Here is a 14,751-nt window from a genome sequence, read left to right as displayed (position 1 = left end):
AAGAAAAATTGATGTCTTATGCTGCTATAGCGCACTCCGTGCCACTAGCAAGCGGATGAATGCGAAAGGCAGTCTGAGCGAGGGGTGTTTCTCCTGGAATGTTTAGACATTGGTTTGCCAGTCAAAGTGAATCCCGGGACCTTCTTACGGACACCAACCTGGACAAACTAAAGCAAACGCACTCACGACACATACTCGGACCAAAGATTCGTCACCATTTCACAGAGTCGTGGGAAAGACAGTCGTGTGATTTTCGGACAGCTTTAGAACGTGTTGGTGTGGAGATGATGATGCCCGTGATTAGTACAGCATTAGAGAATGTTATCCAATGACAAACGCTCCTGCAAACCATCAAAAAGAATCAGCTTTCAGTTTTTTCGACGTGTTTTTTGGAGAACCCTCTTATAAAAAGAGGATGGGTCATAAGAAGATCCCTCGCGAGGCCTTTCAAGACGCCTCTAGGACACTCCTGCTGAGTTTTTGTAAAAGATCAGCTCACTTTATAGGAAAAGTGTTTTAGGGATTTGTACAGTACAGTGTAAAAATCGACGACATGCTTCATTCTTGTTCCATGGCGTCTTCTGCAGTGTCTGAGCTATCCGAGCTGATGTCTGCAGTGGTACTGCCCTCTGCTGACAGCTCTGTGGAACTGCTGGGACACGCAGACGCAGTCTCTGGACTGGACGCTCCCTCTTCACTGCTATTATTGCTGCTACTGCTTACGGGGTCGTTTCTCTCCTCTGTTTGCTGCGCCTCGGCACTCTCTTCCCTCTTCGGCTGCTCCTGTTCTGGTGGGTCGGACTCCTCGTTGTGGGAAGGGCTGGGTGAACCTTCGGAAGAGGATCTATCAAACCCGTTTTCAGGAGACTCTGACTGTGTGCTAGAGGGTTCTGTGGAGAGAGGAGCAGAGATGTCAAATATGCAGCGAGATCTCAAACAGCTGCTGATATGAAAACAGGATGTATAATATATTCATATTTGAAGATTCGGTTGCAAAACCAAAGTGACAAAAACATGAAGAGAAAAAAAGGAATTGTACAGCAGTTTTTATTTTTAGCATGTTTTTCTGAGTCATCATTATTAGAGACGGTAGTAAAAAGCTGCCGCTAGCACTCATGGGAGGACTCTGAAATACAAATGCATTGTGCATGACTTAACAAAATATTTGTAAAATGTTTGGCACTGACTACTTCAGTCACCATTCACTTCTATTGCATCTTTTCAATAGAACAGATGTCAGACGCGACCGATTAGTCCCTAAAATATCATTTTGCGTTCCACTCTCATTTTTAGGTGAACTATCCCAAAACCTATTCACAATAGTGCTGCTGGTGTAACCTTATAGGTGATCCAACAGTGGGGCACATACCTTGATCTTCAGCGTTGAATTCATCCTGTTTGTTATCCTTTACTTCTGCAGTGACATCTGATGAGGACTGCGGCATATCCGGCGAGCTCTCTGTTGCCGTCGAACATGGCGACTCCTTTCCCTCCTGCCTCTTCTCCATTTCATCTTCATAGTTTTCGTCGTCAAACTTGAGCCTCTTTGCTTCGTGGGTTTCAGCGTTTGTAACGTCCTCATCCTCACAGTGTTTACTTTTTACTGAACCACCATGTGAAACTTCTGCTTCCGATGCTGAAGACTCACTAAAATAAAAAAAGCACGCAAGTCTGACCCTCCAATACATAGTCACAAGCAGGGTACATTCAAGGTGCATTGTTAGACTTACTTGGCTGTTCTCTCTGATTGGTCAGGAGATTGTTCTTTGCTTTCTGTGCTGTCGGGAAGGCCGTTGGTAGCTACGCTGCTGGACAGGGAGAGTTTTGGTCTGTTTAGTGGTCTGGGGGTTCCTGGACCATTCACATTTCTATAACAGACAAATCAAAAACACATCCATTTACCCGACAGTTAAATGAAGTCCATCATGACCTAGTGTCTCTTGAAAGCATGCTGGCATTCCACGATTCAATTCAAAATGTCGCTGACCCAGGAGACCATTTAAAGTCTACATAATGGTGTTGAAATGATAAACTCACCTATCAGGAAAAGCTGAAGTGTTGCCAGGGAACATGACCCCATTCATTCTGTTTACACAACCTTTTTTCCTTCAAACACAAAGATGCACAACGGTCTTAAGGGCAGAAGAACAATTTTTCAACACATGACGTGCATCGGTGTAAGTAACAGAAAGTAAAACGAAAAGTATGAAAAACTCACTCTGAGGTAGGATACACGCAACTGACCACCATCACATTCTGAAAAGAACAATGTGTTTGAGATTAAGAAAGAAAAAAAACATTAAAAACGCATATTGTTGCAGTCAGCCGGATTTTTTTTTATAAATCACTACCATTGGTCACCCTTCATGTTTGTCTGTGGGTTTTGCAAATATTTAACCAATAAAAGAATTGATAAGAGCTTGTTTAATTATTTAAAATGCTGTGTTTTTTTATTTCCTATAAAGTAGCAGTTTTGGAGATATTAGCGTTCGATAGCATTCAATGACATACAACAAACTCATTTATTTCAACTTCAACTTTATGATAACTTTTTTTTCTGTATGCAAAAAAATGATACCACAAAGAGTGCCGATTGATACAATATTGAAATATGTGACCCTGGACCACAAAACCAGAACATTTTCAGTGAATTCAAAATTATCGTTTTTTTCTTTTATGCCAAAAATCATTAGGATATTAAGTAAAGATCATGTTCCGTGAAGATTTTTTTTTTAAATATATTTTTGTGAGTAATATGCTTTGCATAAGAGTAAGGACTTCATTTGGACAACTTTAAAGGTGATTTTCTCAATATATTTTTTTGCACCCTTGGATTCCAGATTTTCAAAATGTTGCATCTCAGCCAAATATCATCTTATCCTAACAAACCATACATCAATGGAAAGCTTATTTATTCAGCTTTCAGATGATGTAAAATCTCAATTTCGAAAAATTGACCATTAAGACCAGGGTCACATTTAGTTTTATTTTAAAATGTTCCATTTTCAGCAAGGTTTCATCAGCATCAATCACAGTTTACTGTAAATTTTATTAAACCTGAATAAATTATGCATTTTGGCACATAATAATGAAGTTAAAAGCAAGTGAACTAAGAACACAACACACCTTCTCCACGCCCCTGAGGAACTTGTCTGTTCCTGTGTAGTTTCTTTTTGGCTCAGTAAGAAGCTCACAAAGACGCTGAATAGTAAAAGGGATCCTGGGGAAAAAAACACATTTAACCGAGAACACAATGGGACAAAATTCCTCTTACATTTCAGTACACTTCATATTCCTTGAATTAGCTCCACCACTCCTACTTACCCGTTGTATCCATTGACAATTTTGAGAATCCTCTGCTTCATCTCCTCAAAAGGAATGTACTCAACGTTTGGATTGGCAGGTCCTCGTTGCTCTGGACATGAAGCGTTAAAATCATCCATCACTTTCTCAAGTTTGAAGAGAAAGTAGCTTTTAAACTGGGACCACTGAATCCTAAGGATGTAGAGTGAAGTGATTTCAATTATATGATGAATGTAAATTATTGGTAATTGTAAAATGTACACCAAGTCAGAGGTACATTAACAGAGCTCCCACCCACAGATCCCTGATGGAAAAAATGATCTGCGAGACATGATGAATTAAATTGCAAAGAAAAGGGATTTTATACTAAATATTTTAATGCAATCATACTAGGGCTGCAAGAAACATACAAATATTGAAATACCACAAATATGCATATTATAATGGTTCGAATGATTTAAGAATGATTTATGATTTAACTGAATGATTTAGTCTTAACTCACATTCCCATGGTTCTTTGCCATTTAATTAATGTCCAAGTCTTGAGTGACCAATTAAAAATTTCAAACATATTTTGTACATATTTTATGTATACTTATACACATTAATTGTAGGTTTTACATCTGATGATGAAATCTGACATTGCTAATCCTTAGCAGCTCTTGTATGTTGGTTATATAATTTTCGGTTTTTAAATATGTTTTAATATAATTTAAACTGATTTTACAAGCATTAAGCATTATCATATTTAATGCATTTTTAACAACAAAATAAACAAAGACAAATAAAACGTTGTCACCCAATTACGTAAAAAGATTAAAAAATCATCATAATTAAATGACCAATGGTTGCCTTTAAAGACTTTTAAGGAGAGGACACCTAACATCAGAGGATTAATTGGAAACCAGTTTAAATGCAAGTTTATCCAAAACAGGACAAAACTAAATCCCACTGTGACTATGTGTCTGCAAGTGTTGAACTTAACTTACATAGTTTCTCCTGTTCTTGCAACATGAGACAAAAACTGATCCAAAATCGGACAGGTTTCCTTTTCTCCTTTCTTCTCAAAATCTACAGTGACAAAAGTCAACAAACAGTGTTGTTAAACACATGATCGCATCTATAAGCTGTAAGAAAAGTGCACTTATTTTGACACCATACCTCAGTTCATGTGTTAAATCATAACATAACAGTTTCGTAGCATCACTGGGGCACTCAAATAAATGAACACAAGTAACGGTCAAACAAACTTTAATGCTGACTTGGCTGACACAGATTTGTTTAAGTCATTCAACAAAACGGTTTCCGAAACAGTACACGATGATTAAATGAGTGTATTATGTGCTCTATTCTACACCTACACCCGCGTAAGCTCAGAGCTAACCGGCTTTCTGTATACAACCAAGGAAACAGACCAGTTTATTTACTTCCGACCCGGTACATATACGAGAGAGACTCGAGCACACTTTCTATATATTGTTAGGAGCAAATGGATGTGAACTGCCAGTGAGCCTCGAGCTTTTCCCGGCAGCTAGCATCGGCTGCTAGTTTATCACCTAGCGTAGCTTACATGCGAACACGTTTACCAAACCTGTTTTGTTATTGTGAAACACATATCGAATACTGCTTGTGGTACCTCTAAAGGCTCCCAGAAGTGTGTCGATTTCCATGGTGGAGGTATGCTTGCTACTCTCTGGTCTCACCGAGTCCAGCTGGCAACAGAAAGATGGCAACAGCGACACGGAGAAAACAGCAGCAAATCTTTAATATGGCGCCGGTGACGTCACTACCTGCCCGACTGTTGCTGTTGAGCACGCGCCAAAAGGCTTCGAACGCTGGCCTGGCACGTTTACAAATGCTGGCAAAATGCCAATATACTTTAGTTGTATATTAATTTATGTGTATGTGTGATGTGTCTGTGAGGTAAAGAGAGTTATTTAAGGTCAGAAACCACAAAAAGTTTCACTAACTGTACCATGCCAGTTAAAATCTGGTATGCTGACCTTACCTGATGCTGGCCAGGTTGTGGTTTAGTGCCCATGCCCAAACCTCTACAACCAGCAGAAAAACCAGCCTTACCTGGCACGGGTTTTGAGCACTGTAGGGCAATCATTTATTGCAATGGCATCACATACTATCACACCGTTTAGTTGCCAACGTCAAACTCATGCTCTCTCTGCCCAAATCACACCAAAGTAAATACAGCATGGCATGAAGTTTCATATGATTTTTTTCTGACAGGTTGGGGCTAAGTTGGTCTGACAAAATATCTAATGATTATCTTCATTATTTAATCATATAGCATTTTGTATCCATCTTTACATCAGAGTGTTTTACATAGTTTTATTTACAAAAAAAAAAATACAAAACCATGAAAAATAGTTTGTAGCTGTCACTTTATGAATTTATGAAACACTGGAGTGACTTGAATGCACTGTACTATGAGGTGAAGACCAATGGGAAAAAGGCCCACTTCATATACAAACACCACCGTGGCATTAAGTATGCCTACCACATAAAGTATGCACAGTTCTGAGACCCCTAAGGTAATGCTAGAAAGCTTTTTAACACTCCACCCCCAAAGGTATTAATGAATAAAGAATAATAATAACAGTATTATTATTATTATTAGTAGTAGTAGTAGTATTGTACATGACTTGTGCACTTTAATTATTATTATTATGTATTAAATAAATAAATCTCACTCCAGTCAGGAAGCCAAAGTGGGCAACCCTGCTTTTCCATATTACATTTAGGCTATGATATTTAATTAATCAATTCCACACAATAAAGCATAGCTAAGGGAAATCAAGTGGTAACATGTCTACTTCAGTCATTTTACATTTTTGGAAACACGTGAAGTTTGTGTGGTGTTGTTATTACTTTTAAACAACCCAACTGCAGTTTGATTGCTATTAATTGGAATTCACAAAAAAAAATTTAATGGTTGTGGTTGTTGTTAAACTGTTGAACTCTTCACGTGTTCTCACGCAGTGATAAAGTCTAACCAGAAGGAGGCACTGTATGCACAACGAATAAATTGTTCACCATGTTCAAATTATCATTGATGTTTATAAAATGTCCATTGCGTTTCTCTGTTTTCAATATGTTCAAAGCATGTCCAATTGTCCAGTCCTCTGTAAAATATAATCCTGAATGTGATTTCAGAAGCAGAGTTGTATGCATGGGCTGTAACTGTGTGAGGTATTCACTCTGATCCAAGTCTTACTGCATGGGGATCTTTCAGTTTCTTACATCAAGGAAGTAATAACCATACTTTCTTTAATTGGGCTGTTATGAGATGACATTTGATTATAATTACAGTTTATGTAATGAGAACAAGGTTTTACTTTTTGATCAATTTGTTTTAAAATGATTTTTTCTGGAATATTGTTAACAGAGTGTAAAATATTAATTTAGGTTAATCACACGCACGCTCATACACTCGTTTTACTAAAATACTGTCAGACACAAATGAACGTTTATATCCATAAAGGTGCCAAAATGAAAACATCTTCTTTTGTTCTTCCATTGGTGAGAATGAAGGAATGCCGTCCACAATGACCATCACTTCATTTCTTAATAAAATATCTTTGACTTTTAAATGCGGGAGCGCCGTGATTGGCTAAAGACGAGGTCACGTGACGGACCGACGCCTTGCGCTGCAGCGGTCAGCGAGTGCAAGTGTGCGATAACAGCAGCAGCGGCTCTGTCTGGAGCTCACACTGTAAATTACAGAAGCCCCCTCCTCTGGAAGACGGTGTTTCTCCCATTATGGGCGACAAGAAAAGCCCATCCAGGTACTGAAACATCTCGTTTGATCTGTCTTTTCAAAAAGCATATTGCATGTCTGTGTCCGTTTGGGGAATGCCCGTGCAACGGGGCTGTAGTCTACTTATTTTCCCGATCGGATTTAACAGAAAAAGCGCAGCCATGGCGGATACGGAGCCTTGCATGACTCCTGGTATCCAGTTATAGACAAAGGGAATTTTGGAAACGCCTCCTCTCTTCTTTTCTCTCGCTTTTCTTGTCGATAGCACAAGCTTGTTTGCCCTTTAGGCACTCAGAATAGTGAAATTGATAGGCTGATAGGGTAATTGTGGAGGACGGGCGTCTTTTAGGTTGCGCTTAATTCGGGATTCCTAGCGCACTATACGGCGCATAGCATGAAGTGCACACGATGACACTCGCACTTATTAGGGTGAAGTGTGCTGTTTTCATAACCTGACAGTTTTTTCCTTTAAATCTCGTAGGCCAAAAAGACAAGCCAAGCCCTCTGCAGACAACGGATTTTGGGACTGTAGCGTCTGCACCTTCAAAAACAGTGCAGAGGCATTCAAATGCAGTATATGTGATGTGCGGAAAGGTACATCTACAAGGTAAAGTGACACCACAGCTTTGTTAAAGAGGGATTCCTGTGGTCAAAATCGTCGGGAAAATGTCGCAGCGACGATGTCAACGTTGATATAATGACTTGTTGATGTGGATTGTACCTTTCTAGGTACTGACGTCATACGATTCCTTTAGCATTTCAATGACACACTAGGACACGAGGACAGGCATTAGGATCAGACCATGCATCCTGGTCTGTGCTATCCATTTATGAAACTACGGCAAATGGTGCATGTCGTAACTGCTGCACAAAAGCTTTAAACATCTAAGATGTGTTAGTGCAGCACTGTTGTTTTGTTAGACTGTTTTTCTCTGTTTCCTGATGCTGCATTACTGAGTAAAGTGCAAAATGTGAAACGTGGCTCGTTTTTTTGCAGCTTGCTACATTGTTTTGAATGCACTGAAGCTGTCATCTTGATAAAGATATTTGGATCATTTCTGTTATGCAGTACCTTTTTAATTTGGTAATGTGTAAAAATCGAACAATTAATATTAGGTAATATATCGGCAGTATACACTCGTGTTGTAATTTTAATGTAAAAAGAGGCTCAAAAAACACCAGGAACTAAAGTTAATCATTGCCAAGTGAGATAATCAAACATTAGCTTACGTGAAAGGCTCAACTGGAAGACTGTTTTGATATTTCTTAACACAGTCTTTTAAAATTCTGGTTACATCAATCAGAGAAAGGAAAAAGGCGTTAAACCTGGATTGTTTATTATAAAAGAGATAGTTTAACCAAAAATTCTGTTATCATTTACTCACCCTCAGATTGTTTCAAACCTGTATACATTTCTTCTGCTAAATTTCTGATGAACACAAAGGAAGATATCTGGAAGAATGTCAGTAACCAAACAGATCTCATCCCCCATTGACTCCCATAGTATTTATTTTCCCTACTATGGCAGTAAATGGGGGATGAGATCTGTTTGGTTACTGACATTCTTCCAAATAGCTTCCTTTGTGTTGATCAGAACAAAAAATTATACAGGTTTGGAACAATCTGAGGGTGAGCAAATCATGACAGAATTTATTTTTAGGAGAACTATCCCTTTAAATTACCATTTTTTAATTTAACAAGTTTGACATGCATTCTGAGCCCGTGTTCACACTTGACTTCTTTTTCGAAGCTGCTAGCGTCTGTTTTACATTATAATCCTATGGAGTAAACCGTGTTTTCAAAAAAGTCCTGAGCGCTTTTTTAAACGCCAGCACCGGCGTCTTTTTCTGCAGCTCAGAGCGTCTTTTTAAGTTGAAAAAAGTTCAACTTTTATGAAAAAAATGCCCTACGTCAAGCTCCTTTTTCATAGCTAACCAATGATAGAGACCTGTCGTTTCCATAACAACGTGTGAGGAACGTGATTGGTCGAGTTGGCTCAACTTCGAAAAAATAAAATGGCGGCCGAATCGCCAGTTGGAGCATAGTTTTGTATAAATGTAAGCTTAATTTTCACATTCAACAACTTCTGATTGCATTTATAGCAAGAAATTAGTATTAGTATTAGTATTGTAACTGCCTATCTATTTCTCTGGGCTGCTTTCGTGCACAGACACTGCCTAAATCATGGCGTTCGGCTGCTATTTGTAACCAAACGCAGTCAGCATTTACTAAAAAAGCGCCTTTGTCAACTTTTTCTCGTCAAAAAAGAAGTTAAGTGTGAACACGGGCTGAGACATGACAAAAATGGAATTGAAATGGGCAATTCCTGCATTATGAATGTGACATTTTCAGGCAAAACCTAAAATAGAAACTCTTGTTATGTATTTATTACCAATGACTTTGAATCATCTGTTTATAACTTACTAAACCCCTAATGTGGAGTCCAGACAAAAGAAAAATATCAGCCTAAGCACAAATTTTCTATTTAAAAAAATACAATTAATGTGTAATGGATGTGACAAGAAAGGATGCACATTTTTGAGAGACAACATGCGTAGGATCTCTGTAAATTAAAATGTACTGTACAAACCAGAAGCAATATCACCCAACAAATGGTCTCTTCATAGATCACAAAATAGTTATTTTAATTTTAATGTGCCCATTTATGAGAAATATGGACCATAATGAATGTGACAACTCACTTACCTGACTATGGAAAACTATGCTTTAAAAATAAATGTTTTAAAAACTCCACATGGGTATTTAAAACACCAAATTGACATCTGACCTATCAGTCTGGTAAAAAAAAACTTTTGTAAAAACTTGATTTTGTCATCCTAACGGCCTGTCCACACCGGGACGATAAATGCCAGTGATTATCGTCTCGGTGTGGACAAGCCATAAGGTTGACATTTGCATGGAATTGCCCAAATGATATCATAATCACACTTTATGCTCATGTTATTGTGAGCTAACCAAAATGATTTCTATATTTAAAAAGTTTGAGTGTTTTCCTAAATAGATAAAATAGACAAAATAAAAAATATAGTGATAAAATCGCACTTCATTATAGAAACGACACCTATGCCATACAACTAACGTACCACTACATTCCACCAAAAGCAATGAAAATATAAGATTCTAAAAAAATAATAAACCCAATTTGGTTTGTTCAAATTCAATATCATATGTATAGGCCCACGTTTGGACTGTTAATAGCAGATATTCAGCAGATATGCATCAATTGTTGTGCCGGAGCAAAGCCACATATGGCAGTGTATAAATTCAGCAGTTTCAGATGTCCTAATAATGGATTATGTGATAAATGCAAAGTGTTTTAGAGATTACTCTTAAAATTATGACACAAGATGAAAGAAACATCTTACTCTTTGAAGTTTTCATTACCTGTTTTCAACCAAATCTCATACTGGGGTGAACAAGGAAAGTGCAGTACTGGTTTGATCTCAAAAGGAGTGTATCCCTAATTACAGTCTTTTCATGTATTGTATGTGGTGTGAAGTACACAGGCATCTCCTCTCTCCATAATGTGCTTGAATGTTAATTATGAGGCAAGAGGATTAGTATCAGAAGTTGTATGATGAGACCGTTTTTTGTTAGGTCATTTTGATACGCCACTGTGTGATGTCTGGGTGCTGTTGCACACTGGAGATGCAACATCTGTGGAAATAAGATGGATGATTTCCCACAAGGACAGACAGACAAAAACAGCCTGTCTTTTTTTCCAGCCGAGCTCACGCTGTGGACCTCACACTTATAATGCTAAACAAAATGCCTGTTAGAGGGATAATTCAACCAAAAATGAAAAATCTGTCATCAGTTACTCACCCTCAAGTTGTTTCAGATCTGTATAAATGTAAAAATAAATGTTCTTTGTACTGTTGAACACAAAATAAGATATTTTAAAGAATGTGGAAGAGCAAACAGTTCTGGGGCACCATTGGGTACCATAGTAGTGTAGTTTCCTACTATAGTAATCAATGGTGCCCCAGAACTGTTCGGTTACAAACATTCTTCCAAATATCTTCTTTTGTGTTCAGTGGAACAATAAAGTTTATACAGATTTAAAACAATGTGAAGCTGAGTGAATGACATTTAGCTTTTTGGGGGGTTGAACAATACCTTTAAGTAGATTTTTTTTTAAAAAAAAAAAATAAAAATATAAAATAAGTGTTCATATTATTAGAATTAAAATACACTTTTGCCTATTCAGGATTTATCAGAAGATTTTACAATACATGAATATATTGTGTATAGGAGATGACAGCAGTGAGAATATTTTGATTTATTTGTATAACTCCTCATACTAAAATATTATATATTACATTTAAATATATAAATAAAAAAATTATTAATGAAAATCTATATTTTATCATACACTTTTAATCAAGTTATCTTTGTATACAGTATCTCGCAGTAACTCGATGGTCTAAGCTAATAGGTAATAGATATTTATTTATTTAGACTGGTCATAAATAAACCCCCTCAGATATACCACATCACTCGCATTAGGGTTCATTTTGCATTAATGACCGACTGACTGTACAAAACACTATACATAATGTATATGTGCAGTATCTCAGCCATTTTGTCACCTACACTGGTGGCATTAAAGGGATAGTTCGCCCAAAAATGAAAATTATGTCATCATTTACAAGTGTTCCAGTGTTCCTCAAGTTGTTACAAACCTGTATAAATGTATTTGTTCTTATTTGAAAACAAAAAAATATATTTGGAAACTGAGATTTCTGGGGCACCATTGACTACCATAGTAGGAAAAATATTGTATTTTTTTGTTCAGTTAAACACAAAAGAAGAATTTAGGAAAACAAACAGGTCTGGGGCACCTTTGACTACCATTTTTGACTACCCCAGAAATCTCAGTTGCTAACATTTTTCCAAATATCTTTCTTTGTGTTCATCAGAACAGACAGATTTATACAGGTTGGGAACAACTTGAGGTTGAGTAATTCATGACAATCCCTTTAATATCGATCACTAGTTTTATTTTTTACAAAACAAAACAAACAAATCGCTCAATTCAGTCCATTTTTGTGCTAACTTTTCGTTTCCAGGAAACCTAGGATAAACTCTCAACTCGTGGCACAGCAGGTCGCTCAGCAGTACGCAGCCCCACCCCCAGCCAAAAAAGAAAGAAGAGAGAGGACCGATAGAGACCTGCCCGACGACGACCACTTCGACATGGACAACTCGGATTCGGACAGACTCAGTGGGCTCCACCCTGACTCCGACCATCCCGAGAGATTAGGCCTTGACGGAGGTCAGCCTGACAGAGGACATTCTCAGAAGGAGCAGCGACAGGAACACGCGCTGGAGAAACATCAGCAGATCGATGCTGAAAGGAGGCTCGAGATCGATGCTGAAAGGAGGCTCGAGAGGCCGGTGCTGACCCAGGACCTGCTCCAGCTCAACAGAACCGACAGAGAAGACACGGACAGAGGAGCGCTGGAGAAACTTCAGCCTCACAGAGAGCACGTGGAGAAAGAGCATCCGCACACAGCCGGCTCAGGGATGCAGCCAGTGGAGAGGATGGCCGAAGAGAGAGAGGAACACAAGAAAGGAAAGTTAGAAAAAGCCATGATGGAGAAACACAAGGAGAGGCACAAAAGCCTCACACCTAGTAAAAAGCCCACTGCCAAGAAAATGAAGTGAGTATCGTCACGTGTGTTTTAGAAAGTCTGATATAATCGAATATTTTTATGAATTTATCTTGATTTTGCTCCAAAACAATAGCCTGGCATTAACAGCGTATTTTACTAACATCCACAGGCCCAAACTCGTTCATAAAGTTCCACCCGGTGAAAGTAATGGCATAAAATCGGGCAAGTCAGTGACGAAGAATAACAAATCTATTATTTCACGGTAAGAACTGATCCGCTACAGAACTTCTTAGAAGACAGGCTTCGGCATGCAGGCACTTGTGATGTATTGAATTGCTCTCGATGGAAAATTTTAAAGGGACAAAAATGAAAAAGAATTCATCATTTACTCCTCCCGACCTGTATGACTTTCATCTGCACAACACAAAAGAAGATATTTTGAAGAATGTTGGTAACCAAACAACATTGGCCCCCATTGACTTCTTTATATGGACACAAAACCACCAAGACATTTCTCCAAATATCTTCTGTGTGTTCCACAGTAGAAAGTCATACAGGCTTTTGAACACGAGAGTGAATAAATGATGACAGAATTTTTGGGTGAACTATCCCTTTAACATATACGTAGGCAGAACACGGAAGTAAATTGTTAGTACATATCAAGCAAAGTTTTATTGTGAGGGCAAAAAACTGTTTCTAAGCGTAATTCTGTTCTCTCTTGCACTTCAGACCTAAACTGAAGAACATAGACAGAAGCTCCGCCCAGCAGCTTGCTATAACGGTGGGCAACGTGACTGTCATCATCACAGACTTTAAGGAGAAGACTCGCTCGTCCTCCATCTCCTCATCCACAGTCACATCCAGTGCCGGCTCTGAGCAGCAGCACTTGAGCTCCAGCTCGGAGAGCACGGACAAGGGCTCCTCCCGCGCCTCCACCCCTAGAAGAGACCACTCATCCGGGCATAATGAGACCCTGTGAAGCGCGAGGAGATTCAGACACCGCAGTCTCTCTTCACCATGCCCGGAGCTCCTACATCCACACTTGTAACTGTTATAGTCACCTTACGTGGAAGAGGGATCTTTCCAACCCATCTAGACATTGCCCATCATGACACGCAGGCAGACATTACCTGTTTGAGACCCTCGTGGAGCACCTTGTAGATTGATGTGTTGATGTTGATGTGAGTCACGCCAAGACCCACTGTATATCCCGTGCCCTGTCCTTACCAGATAATAACCCCATCCGTGCATCACAGAAATGAGCACTCCCAAGTCTGCATTATTATTGTTCGTTGTCATTCGATTGTGCAGACGGCTGTTTTGACTTTGTGTTTAGAATTTAGAGTCGTTTATGCTAAATGTATCTGAGCTTCTCTTCTCCATCCTCAAACTCAGAGTTGGCGATCCGTCGCTGCAGCTGTTTGGTATGAACGATACGATCATGCTATACCACCTCGCAAAGGGAGATTTGTTCCCTTATTATTTCATATGACAAACTTCTGTGCGTTTAAATGGTGGAAACACAAACTGTGATTATATGAGTTTACAGTATTATGAATACAGGGCCAATCCATACAGTGTACCATGTACGCATGTAGACATGTTTTGTGGTTCACAAGATGATACGAGAGTATCTAGAATATTGTTCTTTCTCGGTTTTTAGACTTCCTTTGCATATTTCTTGTAAAATGATATCAGGATTATTCGATTTAATGGGAACTAAATAACTCAAGTGTGCAATGAGAATCCGGCAGCTGTTAAAATATGAAGTAGTTTATCTGTGACATTTTGAAAGATGTTCAAGATGGTGAACTGAAAACTGGTCATCGCTCACACAAAACACAAAAATCACATTGCAACACTTAGAATACTCGAATAGATTAAATGAAAGATGAGTAGTATTCTGTACTACTTATAGTAGATAAGTATTCTGAAAGTTGCATTTTTAATAAATACATTTGGCACAGGTTTACTCACACTTGTTCTGACCTTTGTTAAAAATATAGAAGCTTATGAAGCTAATAAAAATCTTCTTTA

At 38.5% G+C, this 14,751-nt stretch overlaps 2 protein-coding genes across 2 annotated transcripts; one reads left to right on the top strand and one right to left on the bottom strand.

Annotated features, from left to right (window-relative positions):
• Positions 1-555: 555 nt before the first annotated feature.
• Positions 556-5,080, bottom strand: ppp4r2a (protein phosphatase 4, regulatory subunit 2a). Its single transcript, XM_057319459.1, has 9 exons — positions 4,940-5,080; positions 4,293-4,374; positions 3,325-3,495; positions 3,127-3,220; positions 2,219-2,256; positions 2,038-2,106; positions 1,731-1,868; positions 1,370-1,647; positions 556-890 (listed from the first exon to the last, which is right to left on the bottom strand). Exons 1-9 carry the CDS (start codon positions 4,971-4,973, stop codon positions 559-561), a joined length of 1,236 nt encoding a protein of 411 aa, XP_057175442.1. The 5' UTR covers positions 4,974-5,080; the 3' UTR covers positions 556-558.
• Positions 5,081-6,957: 1,877 nt separating this feature from the next.
• On the top strand, positions 6,958-14,750 carry rybpa (RING1 and YY1 binding protein a). The gene is made up of 5 exons (XM_057320147.1): positions 6,958-7,103; positions 7,557-7,682; positions 12,169-12,762; positions 12,884-12,976; positions 13,444-14,750. Exons 1-5 carry the CDS (start codon positions 7,078-7,080, stop codon positions 13,691-13,693), a joined length of 1,089 nt encoding a protein of 362 aa, XP_057176130.1. The 5' UTR covers positions 6,958-7,077; the 3' UTR covers positions 13,694-14,750.
• The last annotated feature ends 1 nt before the right edge of the window (position 14,751 follows it).

Source organism: Triplophysa rosa, linkage group LG21 (genome assembly GCF_024868665.1).
Source record: "Triplophysa rosa linkage group LG21, Trosa_1v2, whole genome shotgun sequence".
Classification (NCBI taxonomy): Eukaryota; Metazoa; Chordata; class Actinopteri; order Cypriniformes; family Nemacheilidae; genus Triplophysa; species Triplophysa rosa.
The sequence above is the reverse complement of the archived record's forward strand: the minus strand, read 5'-3'. Positions and strand labels throughout refer to the sequence as shown.